This window comes from Saccopteryx bilineata, chromosome 7 (assembly GCF_036850765.1).
Source record: "Saccopteryx bilineata isolate mSacBil1 chromosome 7, mSacBil1_pri_phased_curated, whole genome shotgun sequence".
NCBI classification, from domain to species: Eukaryota; Metazoa; Chordata; class Mammalia; order Chiroptera; family Emballonuridae; genus Saccopteryx; species Saccopteryx bilineata.
Window position 1 is genome coordinate 102,680,762 of NC_089496.1, and position 16,725 is coordinate 102,697,486.

Below are 16,725 nucleotides of genomic sequence, written 5' to 3' on the forward strand. Positions count from 1 at the left end.
TTAGTTTTTCATTTGATATGAGTGTGTCTGATTATTACAACAGTATAATATATTAACTTTCAAAACAAAGTTCTAATTTAAAGAAACCTGGCCCTGGCCAGATGGCTTGGTAGAGCACTGGCCCGGCGTGCAGATGTCCCAGGTTCAACTCCCAGTCAAGGCACACAGGAGAAGTGCCTATCTGCTTCTCTACCCCTCCCCCTCATTCTTCTCTCTCTCCCTCTTCCCCTACTGCAGCAAGGCGGCCCCAGGTGCTGAGGAGAGCTCCATGGCCTCTGTCTCAGGCTCTAAGAAGAGCTTGGTTGCTGGGCAACAGAACACCCCAGATTGGGAGAGCATTGCCCCCTAGCAGGCTTGCCAGGTGGATCCGGGTCATGGGGCATGCAGGAGTCTGTCTCTGCCTCCCCCCCTTTCACTGAATAATAAATAAATAAATAATCCATTCTATGAGGCTCTGGATAATTGCTCTGCCATTCTGTTGTGGTGCCTCCCTGAGCCTCACTCCACGCAGGAGATACAGACCCACTCTAGTCTAGTGGAAAACGTCAGCCCACAAAGCATTGGCCTTTCTCATTTATTTCATCTAGACCATCTGGGCAAACAATGTTGTGATGCTAAACATTCTGGTTAAGAAGGCCTCTCCCTCCCACCTACGTTAAGCCTCCTGTTGCATGGGCGTGTGGGAGGAAAGGGAGGAAGGCAGAAATATCAAGAAAGAAAGTTCCTGAGAATATGAATAAGAAGTTGAATTCAAGAACAGCTTCAGAGCAGCTCTGTTCTGCCCTTGGATATTGTTGACTACAACGCTAGATAGCTTTAAACAATCTGCCCTTGTAGGAAAGCAAGATCTGTTTCTGAATGCACCAACGCCTGCTGCTTGTTCTGCAATGAAGTCAATTAAAAAGGAGGGAGAGTGGGTGAGCTGAGCCACAGCTCTTATTTTTCCTACATACAAAAAGAAAGAAAAATGCATAATGCGGAAGATTATTAGTACTGCATCCAGTTTCAGCTGCCCAATGTGTTCCAAGAGGTACTGCTGCTCTCTGAAATATCAGGGTGCGAGGCCGTAAGTCTAGGTAAAACCAGGGAGTGTCAGTTAGGTCTGTTAAGAAAAATTCTAAAGAAAAACATGCTTCCCTGGCCCCTGGGGGAGATACCAACTAGCCTGAGAGCCGAGTTCTGCCAACTTCAGGCTGCCTCTCCTTCTCCTGTGATGCCTCCTTTCTCCACACTGTGACCTCCCTTTTAGCTTTCCCATAAGCCTTTGTGTGTGGAAGAAAAAAGCCCCAGAGATTCAAGGGCACCTGAAGCACAACCCGATCACACCCATCTCTAATTTGTTCCTACCATGCGGCTGGGCTGCTTTGGTTTCCTAACCTGCCCCTTCTATCCTGAAATTTTCACTTTGTCATTCCTTTATTAAAAGATCTACATGGTAGCCTGGCCTACGGTGGTGCAGTGGATATAGTGTCAACCTGGAATGGTGAAGTCACTAGTTCAAAACCCTGGGCTTTCCCGGTCAAGGTGCAATCAACAAACAACTAAAATGAAGTAATGATGAGTGGATGCTCCTCTCTTCTCCCTCCCCACCTCTATCCTCTCTCTGTAAAATCAATAAAGAAAACCTTTAAAAAAAAAAAGATTGACATGGTAAATATTTCTTCCAGCTTGATGCTAGAAAAACATCTGTACCATCTTTTTAAGAAATAAGAGTAATTCTTTTAGTAGATTATAGAGGTTATTGGTTTGTTTTCTTCCCTTTTTTTCTTCCTTTGGCTACTAAGGAGCTCAAAAGAAAATTTCTGCTCGATTACAATCCACTCCCCTCAGTATGTATATTCTCTTTTTCCATCAATTACACAGTTCTTATCTTTATTTTTTCTTTCTTTCTTTTTTTTTTTTGTGTGTGTGTGTGTGACAGAGAGAGACAGAGAGAGGGATAGACAGGCAGGAAGAGAGAGAGATGAGAAGTATCAATTCTTTTTTTTTTTTTTTTTTTTTTTTTTTTGTATTTTTCTGAAGCTAGAAACAGGGAGGCAGTCAGACAGACTCCTGCATGCGCCCGACCGGGATCCACCCAGCACGCCCACCAGGGGGCGATGCTCTGCCCATCCGGGGCGTTGCCCTGTCACGACCAGAGCCACTCTAGCACCTGGGGCAGAGACCATGTAGCCATCCCCAGTGCCCAGGCCATCTTTTGCTCCAATGGAGCCTCTGCTGCGGGAGGGGAAGAGAGAGACAGAGGAAGGAGAGGGGGAGGGGTGGAGAAGCAGACGGGCGTTTCTCCTATGTGCCAGGAATCGAACCCGGGACTTCCGCACGCCAGGCCGACGCTCTACCACTGAGCCAACCGGCCAGGGCAGAAGTATCAAGTCTTCATTGCAGCTCCTTAGTCTCCTTAGTTATTTGTTGATTGCTTCTCATATGTGCCTTGACCGGGGGCTCCAGCTGAGCCAGTGGCCCCTTGCTCAAGCCAGTGACCTTGGGCTTTAAGCCAACGACCTTTGGGCTCAAGCCAGGGACCATGGGGTCATGTCTATGATCCCACGCTCAAGCCAGCGCCCCCGTGTTCAAGCCAGGGTGAGCCCCGGCTCACACCAGAAACCTCGGGGCTTCAAACCTGGGTCCTCCGCATCCCATTCTGACACTCTATCCACTGTGCCACTGCCTGGTCGGGCCACAGTTCTTCTCTTTCCATCTAAATATGGATTCCACTGAACATACATCTTATTCTAACTTCCCTCAAGTGATACACGGAATATTTGTATATTAGTAGAATAGAACCAATAAAAGATTCTCACCATGCCTATCAAACAAGTTCCTACCTTTCTCCATACTTTGAAATAGTCAAATTTCCATACTGACTGAAATTGTTTCCTGGTTTCTCCCACTGAAAAGTAACTGAAATAGCGAGTGCTCCATGTCTGACCAAGTTCCTGATCGAGGTAAGGTTTGTGGAGGAACAGAGAGGTCAGTAAATGTAAATGGCAGAGCACTAAAATGGCATCCACAAAGTCCTAAAAATCAATAATGCTACATGAGGACTTTTAAGGATGAGATGTTGGACCAGCCACAGCACAGAGCAAGTCCCAAGATGAATAATGATTCATTATGGCAGATGCTGACTGCTTGTAAACCGATCCTAAGGGGAAAAACACTCTTATGGCATCCCTTAATGTTCCTGAGATGTGGCTGTTTTGCAGGGAGGGGTTATGGGGTAGTAACAGCAAAATTTCCAGACCAAAAAACTGGTTATTTTTTTAAAAAAGGAAACAAAGGCTTCATCTTCTTATAATAAAGGTTTGGCTGGTATTATGCTGCTTCCAGTTAAAAAAAACAACACAATTTATTCAATTGTTTAAGTCCCTATGTGGAAAACTCGACCCTGATCATCAAAACCCCAAATCCTTAATATTCTAGCAACTTAAACTTGACGTAAACAGGATGGCAATGCAAAGTAAACTGAGTCTAAATGATTCAGTCTAGTACTTATAGTTGCTGATTAATTTTACTTTAATTTTTCAAAGTCAGACTCCTGGCCACAAGAAAAAAAAATTCAGACAGGTTTCTGCTAATTCCCATGATTAAATTGATGGGGAAAATAATTAAGACACACAAAGTTAGTTTGGGAACAAATTTTGATGTTCGATACATGTGCCATCATGATACAAATGCAAATTGTGACTTGCTCAGATGGTCATAGCTGGTGGCAGAGCTGGAATGTCTCATTCACTTGGCTCACAGGCAGAGACACTAAACTACATGGATATGAAGAACAAAGACGATTTCTCTGCATTTGTAACTGATGTGTAATTACTACTATTACTACTGATTATCGCCTGCTGACTTTCTGCCAGGCACAGTGCTAACTAAGCACTTTTCATATCCTGCTTGACTTAATCTTCAGAATAATCCTATGAAGTAGTGCTTTTATTGTCCTTAGTTTATAGATGGAGAAACTGAGGCACAGAGAGGTGGGATCATTTGTGAAAGAGCAAACGGAGTAAACGGCAGAGCTAGGATTCGAACTCCCCCCGTCAGGTTCCAGAGCCTGTATTTAAGGCTACGTTGGTGCCAAAGCCCATCCTGAATGTCTTTACACAAGGGCACCTTGCATTAAGCAAACCAGATCTATAAAAGCCCGATTACCTACACATAAATAAGTAAACATACCCATAAAAAAGGACACAATTCACTCTTACAAAATATGCATAAGTACCTTTGACCATCCGAGACTTCTCACTCACATTAAAATGTTTTAATAACAATTTTAAAGAGATAATTTCGTGGTAGAGAAGGACTCAGAAGAAGAGGAGAGCTGCGGAGAAGGGAACCAGCTTACTACTGCTATCTGCTTCTGCCGTCACCTTTCTGCGACGCAAAATCCTCTCTAACTCAGTTTCACTGCGCTCGGGGTCAAGGGATTTTAAGCTTCTTGAGCTAGTGGATTTGTTAAGTGTCTCCTAAAGTGAAAACAAAACAAAACAAAAACAAAAAGGTTAATGGCTTAATATAACAGACAAAAGACTATAAAAATAAAACTACCAAAACATTACCAGAATTTGAATGGAATTAGAAAGTAAAATTTTACATATATATTTTTGTTGCTGTTGTTAATGTGCATATCTTCAACAACACAGAGTGTTGGATCATTTAAGAAGATGCTACTGATGATGTAAAATAGCTCTTGTGTCGGAAAAGCAGCCCAAGAACGCTCCTTGATGAACTCGCTACATGAAATCCGGTGGCCGTCTGATGGGTGTCGATCGGTTGCGTGGAGAAGACGACGGACATATTGAACTCACCTTAGAAGGTTATGTTGACATGGCAGCCACAAGCTACAGCACCAAGATCCATGTGGCACTGAAAAATGGGTGGCCGATCCTTCAGAGGGAATGACCTTGACCACACAACTTGTGACAATGATCTCAAGGCCGCCCAAGGAGGCTCAGAATGCCCTGCAGTGCCCTATGCAAAGACGGGCTGCCCTGAGCACACCGTGGCCCCATTGTGAAAGAGGGAAGGTTAGACTCCTGCAGGGAGGCAAGGAGGGGCCCGGCATTGCAACTCCGGAGTCCTAACCGAAGGCAGTGGATGTGTTATTCAGGGCCCAGAAGATACTGAAGGGAACAAGAGATGCTACACAGCAGCGCTCCTCCTGAAACTGGTACTGAACTTCAAGACGACAGAGAAGAGCCGGCAGGAGTTCCCCGCCCTGAGGCAGGAGTTCCCCGCCCTGGCTGCCTAGGAAGTACCTATGGAGGGTGAGCTATGGCTTCCCATCTCCAGTCACGGGTTTGAACAGAACACTAGCTGCTGATGTACTTCTTCTATGTAAGGATTTAGCAAATGGTCTGTTTTCTTTTTTGAGAAATGCCCACCATTGCTTTGAATATAGTCCTCCTCACCTGTGCCACTGACTTGGGGGGGGGGGGGAAGGAGGAGGGGAACCACACTATTTTGATGAGAGCAAATCAGAACCTCAAGTCTGGTCAGAGCTGCCTGACCTCATGCCAGTGTCAGAAGGCAGCACTGTCCACCACACCTGACAACCAGGCCCGCCTTTGTCCTCTCTGAGCTCACTATGGGCTGGCCCTAATCCTGCTCTTTGCTCCCTAACTTCCTGAGGACTCGAAGAATTCTACTGGCTTGAAAATGGTAACTCATGTTTCTTCTTTAGCCTATAAAACAAAAAGAGTGGTAAAATCAGGTAATTACAAATCTCACATGACATCACTGTTGTGTTGTTTGGAAAGGTATGTTTCCCCCTAACAGCCTAGTTATAAAAAAGCAGCCTGTTGTTAGGGAGGCACCTGGCTAACAAGATTAGGAGATTGTATATTTGCTGCTTTCAGATGCCTAACCAAAACTGATGTGTAATGTACTTAGTTAGATAAGGCTCATATTTTAATCAAGCATTAATCTGATACTCCCCCCCAGCCCTGAGGTACATCTTTCTGCTTTTTATTCATTGCAAATATTTGTAACATATGGTCAAAGGAAAACCACATTACATGTAACAATATAACAGCTCGCATTCTAATTTAAAATTTATTTGGTTTATTTAACAGTGAACAAGCAGATCTGTATCTACTCATCAAAGAGTTGGATCATAAAGTAGGCTAAACACTGCTAAGGTAAAGAAGACAGAACCAAAGCCCATTTAGATAATTTTTTTTAAATGTACTAGAAAAACTATTCTGCTCTGGCCAGTTGGCTCAGCTGTAGAGTGTGGCTAGGCATGTGGAAGTCCTGGATTCGATTCCTAGTTAGGGCACAAAGGAGAAGTGCCCGTTTTCTTCTCCATCCTTCCCCCTCCTCTCCCCCTCTCTCTCCTTTCTCTCTTTTTCTTCCCCTCCTGCAGTCATGATTTGGGTTCAAGCAAGCTGGCCCCAGGCACTGAGGATGGCTCCATTGCCTCGTTTCAGGCGCTAAAATAGCTGAGTTGCCGAGCATTGGAGCAGCAGCCCCAGATGGGCTTGCTGGGTGGATCCCAGTTGGGGTACATGTAGGAATCTCTCTGCTTCCCCGCCTCTCATTTGATTTAAAAAAGAAAGAAAGAAAGAAAGAAAGAAAGAAAGAAAAGAAAAGAAAAGAAAGAAAAAAAGAAAGAACTATTTCCAAATCATTTGTGTCTATATTTTTTAAAAACTTACCAGTTATATCATATGTAAACAGTTTTTTAAAAGGTATGGCCCTTATTATTTAACAACTCTAAAACTATATTGTTTGTATGTCAAGGACATTCTGTGTGATTTTCCCAATGGCTGGAGTTAATGGATTTATTTCTTTTATTGAAGAATTTCCTCTTTCCTGATCGTCTCTATTTTTCATTCAGACAACAGTATTATTTCCCCCAAATTCCTTACTGCGGTAAATGACTCTTTCTTCACACCTGTTACTGAAGGAATCCATTCTCCAAGTTCAAATCCTTGAATCCCATACATTTTCTCCACTCACTGGTTGATATAGTTGATTCAACTAACGTATAAGTAAACTTTATATATGGAGGCAATTATGCAAAAAGGTTTCTGCACGACTCTCAACTGAAACAATAAAGGAGCTCAGCTAATGAAGTACCAAAGTCATCTTAATTATCTATTTATATTATAATCATAGACTTTTAGAATCAGAAATTAACTTAGGAACCATGTGGCATATATAATTCCTTCCCTTTACAGAGAAGAGAGCCTTGGACTTTGGGCCAGGTCCCATGAGACCCTGAATTTGGCTCTTCTAATTCCCAAATCTATTCCTACTTCAAACCAATTTGATCATTTAACACTCTTAGTCTCCATGTCAGTTAAAAGTTCATAATGTTGAGTAATCTAATTGTCATGTAGCAAAATAACTATTCAACAATTTCTGGCTGCCTTGAAAACTGAAGATGTTCGAGAAGGACCTGTAAGACAATTTTTTCAAATGCTGTTTTTGTTCCTTTGATTTAGGGGCGACCGAGTTTGAAAAGAATCTTTTAGAATAATGTGTATTGACTGAGACTTCGGAAGTTGCCATTTCCAATCTGAATGACTTTTAAATGACAAGAGAGACTCAAGAAGTTTCTGTTATAGTCCTGCAAAACCTTAATGTGACTACAATAAATGAACTACAAATATTTTAATCTACAATATACACAGTTAAAAAAAATGAAGCATAAACAGGCTTGGAAAATTGAGTTCAGTCAACATGGAGACTAAAAATTGGCTTAAAAACTGTACAACTCAAAATCAAGTGAGATTTTCCAAACCAGAGACTTATCTTCTACCCATGTGCTAACTTTCAGCAAAAAGCCAGACCTCTGTGGCGTGGATGTCCCTTACAACTCAGGTCCCGTTTCGTTCATCTCAGCAAACACTCCACACGGAGTTCACTCCTGGTTTCTATCCTACAACATACTGATCTGGCTTCTTGTTTTCTTGGCATTTCTTAGTACAGACGCCCATTTCCATCTCAGGGTAAAATCTGTAGATTTTTCATGTTTTTTTTCATGTTTCTTTCTCACATGTCACCACTATGAAGTTGATGTCACGTGCTCTGCTGGGCACTAAATTGGATAATAGTCTGAACTCCCGCAAAAAGCTCGAACACAGCCCGTCTGAGAGGGGCTTCCTTTTTCTCTCCCTCACAGGAAGCTGTATGGTTCTTGGTGCCAGGTGACTGGGAGTGACCAGTGCCACCCTCACCTCTCAGAGGGACTATGGGGTAGCAGAGAGTTGCTATTAGGCAAAAAAAAAAAAAAAAAAAAAGAGTAGGGGAGGACACTATGAGTTCTACTTACATAAAAAAGCTGAATGCAAAGCAATATGTCAGAATAACAGCTACAGTGATCTGTCGGTGCCAGATGAGGTAGAGAAATCTAATGATAAATCCAGGACAATAAATCCAGGAGGCTAGAGGGAATTTGCAGGGGTGAGGGGGGGAGTTTTGACAGTTTTTATAATTTGTGAATTATTTCACAGAATTTTACTTCAAAAAATTTCTCTCCTGGACGGTGGCACAGAATGACAGTGAGTGGGATTGGACAGGGACCACAACCCTCAAGAGCGACACTGCCATCAGAAAACTGGCCACCGTCTCAGGGAGTAGCAGAGCCGGTCACATTTTACATGTGTCTCATAAGGCGTCTGATGTTTCAGGTAAACCTAATTTTGAAAAAGTCACACTCAGTATCATTTACTCTTTCACTGATGATCAGAACTATACTCTAGAATCTCATAGTGCCTCCATGGACCTTTTCTCCAACAGGAATTAACATTATAATGTAGAGACAACAAAAGGGACTCTCATGGAGAGTTCCCCTTAACGGAACACTGGATAACAAAATGCTTTCATCAAAGAATCCATTAGATAACAGCCACATACTTTGTCCACAGTTTCCGCACTTGATTCTGTAGGCAGACCTGCGATGTTTGCCGCCACTAGACCTCCCCCAGTACTAATTCCACTCACCTGAAACTAAAGCTCACTAATTAAGGCATTCTGAGTTAAGTCTACTGTTCCGGGCTTGATGAAAACAATTTTGTTTACCACGACTGCGGGGATGTCTACACGCAATGCGTAATTAGCACAGTAACAGCACACACCGGGATATTGGTCCTGTACCTCCGCCCCCACGTTTGTGGACTTACTGTGCCTAATGACTGGTGTTGAGACTGTTCACAGGATCTGACAACAGAGCTCTTGGTATCTGAAACATTTCCTAAGTGACAGCCACTGTTGGACGGGGCAGTGCCCATTTATTCCACTGGCAAAAGCCCAATGTCTGGAAAGGAGGACTATACCTAGAGGTGGGCAGTGAAGTGTGTTTTCCAGTGGATACGAATTACCTTTAGAAAATGAAATCAGGAACATAAAGAAAGGAGCTTTCATTTTACTCTCCAATTTATCATCAAATAATTTTTTAGAGCGAGAAAAAGCAGACTGTGCCCCTGATACTAACATATTTGGGGAGGAGCTCAGATTTGCACCAAGACTTCCACTTTCACGCCCCAAAGCTAAGCACCATCCATGTAAGAGCCTCAACTGTATTCCTGTTATTAAAAACACGTGCCAACCCTCACATGTGGCCAGAGTTCATCTTTGAGCTGCAATACAAGGATTGGAGGCAAGAATGAGAGGGATGACTTTGGTGACGTTAGTGTAACCATTCCCTTAGAACAGACGCGGCCGAGTATTGCCACGGTTAATAGCATGCCTGATGGAGGACTCCACAACACAATCAAGCCAACCCTCGAAATAAATAAGGCTGTTGTAGGTGGAAACAGAACATATCAAACCAATCATTCATAAAAATCCATTTTAAAAACGTTCTCCTTTCATTTTCCCATGAACAGAATAATAAACTGAGCTCTAGTCTTACCAGTATTCCTTTTAGTTCATTCACCGCACTTTCCGAGCCTTTTGAAGATTCTGGCTACAATTAAAAACAAAAAAATTACTGAGTAATTCCTTTTTAAAGTACTAAACAAATATTTTACATGGGAGAGCACTGGTAGCTTATATTCACTATTTTTACATCATCAGGTCTATGTCTTACATCTAGGAAAAAATATTAGACAGGTTAGTGCTTCCAAGTGGCAGTTACGTAGAAAATAAGAAGTAGTATTCAAAGCAAAAGGACTCAGGCCACCATATTCCAAATATCATTCTGTTACTTGTTCGTCATCATATATAGAGAAAAACTGATCAGCACCAGATAGCAAAGACTTAGTTTCAAATTATTCCAAAATTTTTTTACAATAAACTTCTCCGCTTGCACTGTGGGACTTCGGCCAGCGAGCGAGGACGAGGAAGGCTGCAGAGCCCGAGGCGAGCAGCAGGGCAGAAGACCCCTCTGGGCTCCGTTAGCTCCCGGGGAAGGCCAGGGACAGAGGACTGGCGGTCTCCTGTCATTCATTTCAGAGCCGGGAGCGGGACCTGCCCGGAACCTGGCTTGCCGGGAACGCCAGCACCCCTGGCTGTCGACCCAGTAAGAGCTCAGAGGGTGTGCCGTCCAGTCCCTCGTCTCACTCAGGAGGGAGGTGACATCTTGGGGAAAGTTGTGACTGAGTCAGTGTCTTGAATACAGGCCCAGTTCTCTTCTGGCTACGCCCTGAACGAAACAATTTGAATTGAAGTTCTGGCTAATATTTACCGGCCCCATCAAACCTGACAGTCTAATCTAGTGGAGGGAAAATTTAGTAGGAAGACCTCATGAAAAAGATCAAAACAATCTCTGACCCCCCCCATACTACTTCCTTTCATAAAGAGTAGAGATGAGGAGAAACCCCCCAAAGCAGTGAAAGGACCCCCAAGTCCTCTCATTCCTGGAAAAGAGCGAAGGCTAATGTCTCTCCCATCAAGAAACGGGAGGTGATTCACAGCAAACGATCACCCCTTTCTCTCACAAGATGCCTTTCCAATTTTAAAAAACGGGGACAATCACAGAAAAGTGAGAAAGAGGGAGAGGGAAGGAAGGGGGGGAGAGAGAGGTATGCTGCTCATGTGCAAACTGGACTAAGTCATGCAACTTCCCGAGCCTAGGCTTTCTGCGAAATACACATGCCATCCATGCCAGCCATCAGTGCCAGCCATACGTGCAGGTCCAAAGCTCTGATACACACTCAACCTAACCACACCAGCACTGCCAGCGACATCAAGGGATTGAGCAACTATGCAGTGAAATTAGTCTCCAGGCAGGCTTGACTTCTGGAGGTGACAAGCTGTGACTTTTGAACAAGCGCCATGGGTAACGGTCTACTCAAGTGTCGCCATGCCACTTAAGCTGCCCTCTGGCTGCATAAGCCTGTGAAGCCTGGGCTGCATACTTGCACACCTGTGACATTTAGGAAAGCCCCGATGTGACTGCAGGAAGAGGTCTGTCCTCAGGTGCTGCAGCGGCCCTTTGTCTGACAGGCCACTGACCAGGTCATTCTGCTCTACACGTACGTACATCGGTTAACGATGGCCAGTGCCAAAGCCACTCGTCCACTGGTCCTTGCCCAGTTGTCTCCCAGAATTTGAACTGACTTTAAATAATGTGGAACTGTTGGAAGAGTACACACAGAACATTGATTACTTATGATTTTTTATTTTTATGATTTGAGAAGTTTTCAACATTTTTCTTTCTAAACTAATTTTGCTTCTTTACAACACTGCTTTTTTTTTCTCTAGTCAGAGCTTGGCTGTGCTTATTTTCTTTCCAAATCAGTTGTGACGTGAGAGTTGTAAGAACGTATTCTTTACAAAGGTTCCTCTTGGACCCCGCACTTTCAAGTGTTTTCACATTTGATTCCATTCGATCGTGACAATGACCCGGTGAGTCAAGTGGAGCAGGTGCTCTTCCCACTTTGGGAGAACACAGTCGGGGAAGCTGGGACAGTGTGTGAAGGCCCCAAGTCCAACAGCAGTGCTCCGCCCTTGTCACCAGACGCCAGCCCTGAGCAGCTGCGCCAGCCTGTCCACACTCAGCCCCTCTTCCTGCGCTACGTCTGTCCCTGACTTAGGACACTGCTTTATGACGCGACACGGTCGGTGGAAACTTCCATTTCACTCGTCAATCTGCTCTGAGAGCTGAGTCTTCTTTTTGCCCTCCCAACCCCTCTCCCATGGGCAACCCACGCCACGGCCACTCCTGCCAGGCCTGGCAATCTCGCCTGCCAGTGACAAAGTGGCAACTTTCAAAGCCCAGCGGAATTTGTCCTGAACCGGTGTTGACACTTGGGGACATTGAAGCAGCGGAAGAGAGCCATCTCTGAGGGTGAGAAAGAACTGTGAAGCTTGTTTGAAAAGTAGAAGAAAGAGGACACATCTGCTGATGCCCTACTAAAGTGAACAAAAGAAAAAAACACTTTTCAAGAAAAGTGTCAAGAACTATATACTATTGGGTCTGCTGGAATGGGACAGATATACAAAGGGAAGGGAGAAGGACTGACTAGACCCTAAGTGCTTTGGTAGATCCTGGCGCATGCCGTGGTCTAAAAGTTTAGAAGACAGCTGATGGTTTATATACACAAGCTCTTCCCCTTGAAGTGGCCTGGAGTAGGTTTGTGAAATTGGTAAAAACAATCATATCAATCTCACTAGTTGGCAAAAGTTGTCTTAGATATCTGTCCTGGCATTATCCTGTGACCCCTACCCCCTCCCCCGTTCCCATGCCTCCCACCACCCCCACAACACACACAAATAGAAACCTCAGGAAGGCAAGAATTTTTGTCCATCCTATAGACTGTTTTAGCCTCAGTGCCTAAAATAGTACCTGGTACATGGGAGAGACACTTAACAAATAGTTTTTAAAATATACAAAATAACCAGGAATTAACGAAAAGAAGCAGTGTCGTAACTGTTATGTGTCTGGTATAGCAAGCAGTTCCTATCAGTGTGCCTCGCAAGTTGAGGACAGCACCCCGCAATAGCGGGACTTAGTTTCCATGGTGATTTAGGTCTACCACGGGTCAGAGAGAGTCCTCCTGAAACACGCGTATGGAAATAAAGGCTTTTATGACACATTAGCCTTATCCTAAGACTTAACAGTCAGTCCGCCTACAGCTTGCATCACATTTTGAAATTTCGCATTTGAAAATAGAAACATTAACGGGGAGAAAAAGCACTTAGTGGTTCCATACCTGTGCCTTCGGTCTAGTTGTCTGATTAACAGGTCTAAGATGAACTCCCTTTTTAATTCTATCCATCATCTCTTCAACTGCTTGCCTCTTCAGGTCTGTGACTTCTTCAGCTATTCAAAGAACACACACATAAATCATCTTATATTACAAGAAAATGGCTACTTCTTACATCTGGTGACTACATAATTGACCACAGTCATTTTTTTAGACAAAGTCACAAAACACCAACAACTTAAGGTTCACAGCTACCAGGTAGCAACATAATTTTCATTAAAATCTTTTAATAAACAATCTTCTTTAAAAAATAAGAGTTATAAATTTTAAGTTTTAATTTGTAGCGTGGAAATCACACAGGAGAAGTGACCATCTGCTTCTCCACCCCTTCTCCCTTCTCTCTTCTCTCTATCTCTCTCTTCCTCTCCCATGGCCATGGCTTGGTTGGAGCAAGTTGGCCCTGGGAGCTGATGATTGCCCCATGGCCTCACCTCAGGCACTAAGTAGCTCGGTTACGGAGCAATATGGGCACAGCATCAACCCATAAGGGGCTTGCTAGGTGGATCCTGGTCAGGGCACATGTGGGAGTCTGTCTCTCTGTCTCCCCCAACTCTCAATTAAAAAGAAAAAAGAAATCAATACCTATTCATCTATGTTAAACAATTAAAGTAGATTTTGTTCCCTTTGTCAGCATAAAGACAGACATGAATTTCTACAGGTATTTAAAAACCCACCTTCATAACTAACCCCAAATAATCATTCATCTTTGTCTCAAATATATTTTTACAAGTTATAGTACATCATATGTCATGGAAATCAGCCCAAAGAAGGAATAACTATTAAAAATCCCATTTGAAAAATAAAAGCTCAAAAGCTTCTTTTACTTATTGAAAGAAATTCAGTCAAAAGATGAGCAGCAGATAGGTAAAATCTATCTTTAAATTGCCATCCTTTGTTTAGAAATCCCGTGGGAAGGAAACATTTAAGCAAACCTTTTTTCAAGTCTTTTAAAAGTTGTCAATGTTAAAAGAAAACATACATCTAGAAATGACTGTAATTAAGTAATTAAGTTTGACTTAAAAATTTCAACTGTCTATTGCCTAACCTTTGCACTATTTTTTTTGCTGCAGAAACAATAAGCTGTTGAAATATGCATCAATTAGATGAATGCAATTGTGGTGAGCTTCAACCTGTTGATCAGAATACAGAAACGTGTCTCTTTTGCAGACTACCTTGACCAAAGGCACTGGGTCATTTTTGGAACACTTATCTCTGTTAATGCAGTTCTAGATCTTGTGTTCACCTCCATCAAACTCGCTCCAGCCAATACATCTAAGTTTAAATATCTCAGAAAGACCTCCCAATTAGCACCTTTAATAAGATTCCACATGGTCAGGCATAGAGCAGGCACTCAACAAGTTACCTATTTACTGACTGACTTGTAAAGTTTTGGCTTAAGTGGCTATTAATATTTTTATTATGTGAGCAGAAATAACTAAGCCCCCAAAAGGTGGCATCTACACAACTACAGCCCTAAGCTAATTAACAGCCGGGGCAGGCTCTGCCCTAAGAAGGCCTACATTATGGCTGCTATTTGCTGCTACATGGCCGAAATTCGCCATTCCTAGATAGGTGTTCCACTTACATACATGCCTAGGGGAGCAACTCAGAGAGTCCAGAAGGTTCCATTATCCTCAACTCTGTACGCATCATAGTGATGCTACAGTCACTGCATAGCGTAGGTTTTCTAATATAGTCCTGACTTCAAATACTGTCCTGTCAGCCTCACAGCCATTGAAATGCTGGGGATGAAAATATCCACATGGAATTTGTCATATCCAGAAATTTTAAAGAAAAAGCTTCTTTTGCCAGGCAACGTGAGGAAAATGGCACCAAAGTCAGAACTCATCCACCAGAAAATGAAAAGGACAAAACTGTAGGTTGATCAACGACGCGCCCTAAGTAGCATTTTCCTGGGCGGCTTCTGCTGATGGCTCACAAACATCAACAAGGGGACAGACAAGACAACGTCTACGGACGGAAATTCATTCATCCATTCACTTAAGCACTCACTCATTCATTCAATACCTAAAAACCTAAATAATGCATTACACAGTGCTTTGGCTGACCCTGTTCAAAAACAAAGGAGGTAAAACCCAGATCTGTTATTTAAGCACTTGAGATGGGTATAGAATTTCTTCCTGTGAATTTAAAAAAATCTTAGGGAAAGAAAAAAAAAACACTGGACGTTCCAAAAGCCTGCCATTTTGAGTGAGACTTGGGAAGAACTGCCGGCAACAGGAACGGAGCCCACAAACACAGTAGCGCTCTGGAAGGAATGACTGAGACCCAATTAAACGCACCAGACCAAACGACTCGAGGCGGACAGATGGAGAATTATGATCAACACCATCCCAATCTGCTGCAGCACCTAACATAGCAGGAATTTAAAGTAGTTTCTTATTTTGACTTGCCAAAGTCGTAGTGATAATTCAGGGAAGTGCCACTATCTGTGCTGTGCACAGATTATAAAGCAGGATTTAATTTCTCAGTCTTTTTTTTAATGTAACGGCTTAATTGGTCTGAAGGAAAAGAAATCACTCTTATCAGATCCCCTACTCGGCACAATATGAGGGCAATACTAGGTTAGTGACACACGCTTTCTTTCTCACTGACCCTGTTTGTGCACCAGTAAAAAGCAATCTATATGAACTTCTGAACTATTAAGTAGTTCTAACAAATCTGCAAGAATCACCTACGGAGAGCTCAGGGTATGTTTCGTAATTTTTTCTGCAATCATGCAATTGGTAATTGTCTCACAAAAGCATGTAATCAGGGGGACAATAGAAATATGCAGGATACTGGAGATTAAAGAAAAGGGACAAATGAAGACAACAGGTCTAAGGTTATTGAACTGCCACAGGAAAATAAAATCAAATGTTCTTTGAGTTAGTGCTTCAAGGTCAGTCTTGGATCAGAACGCTACATGTGATTAATTGAGGCTTACATTTTAAGACCCACTTGAAAATAAGTTAATTCCTAGAAAAAAAAAGAAAAGAAAGAAAAAAACCATCACCTTGTTGCTCAATGAAACCTTTTGTTATTACCTAGAAGAAACTAAAATGAATGTTTAATGCCACAGGATTACTTTTTCTCTTTCACTAACATTTTTAAAAAGGCATTAAAGGCCCTGGCTGGGTGGCTCAATGGATAAAAGCATCGACCTGGTGTCCCAGAGGTCACGGGTTTGATCCCTGGTCAAGGTACGTATGAGAGGCAATCAATGAGCGCACAACTAAACGGAGCAACTAAGTGAAGCAATGAGTTGATGCTTCTCTCTCTCTCTCTCTCTCTCTTTCCTTTTCTTTTCTCACAAATCAATGAAAAAAAAAATTTTAAAGGCATTAAGAAAATCTATGCCACCACGATGTACAAAATTTCTAAAGAATGCATCATGGATGAATAAGTCTGAATTTGACCTAAAGTCCTAAAGTTGAGGAAATGTTGTTAACTATAATGATCACAAGAGCCTGCCGAATGAGGGCTCCTGCCACTCAAAGGGTGGTTAGGACCTTGTCTGGTTCTTTTTTAACCTAACGTTTTGGGTATTTTCTATGTGCTAAGTACT

The 16,725-nt window shown here is 42.8% G+C and overlaps 1 protein-coding gene across 2 annotated transcripts in view; it reads right to left on the reverse strand.

Moving 5' to 3' along the window:
- The window catches only part of SHTN1 (shootin 1), a 102,748-nt gene that overhangs the window by 18,104 nt on the left and 67,919 nt on the right, over positions 1-16,725 (reverse strand). Inside the window, exons 13-15 of one of the 2 annotated variants that reach the window (XM_066239500.1) lie at positions 13,104-13,213; positions 9,860-9,913; positions 4,343-4,463 (exon numbers count right to left, since the gene is read on the reverse strand). In XM_066239500.1, the coding sequence (XP_066095597.1) occupies positions 4,343-4,463; positions 9,860-9,913; positions 13,104-13,213 (285 nt within the window). The remainder of the gene's footprint in view (positions 1-4,342; positions 4,464-9,859; positions 9,914-13,103; positions 13,214-16,725) is intronic. The other variant, XM_066239502.1, reaches the window with a different exon arrangement.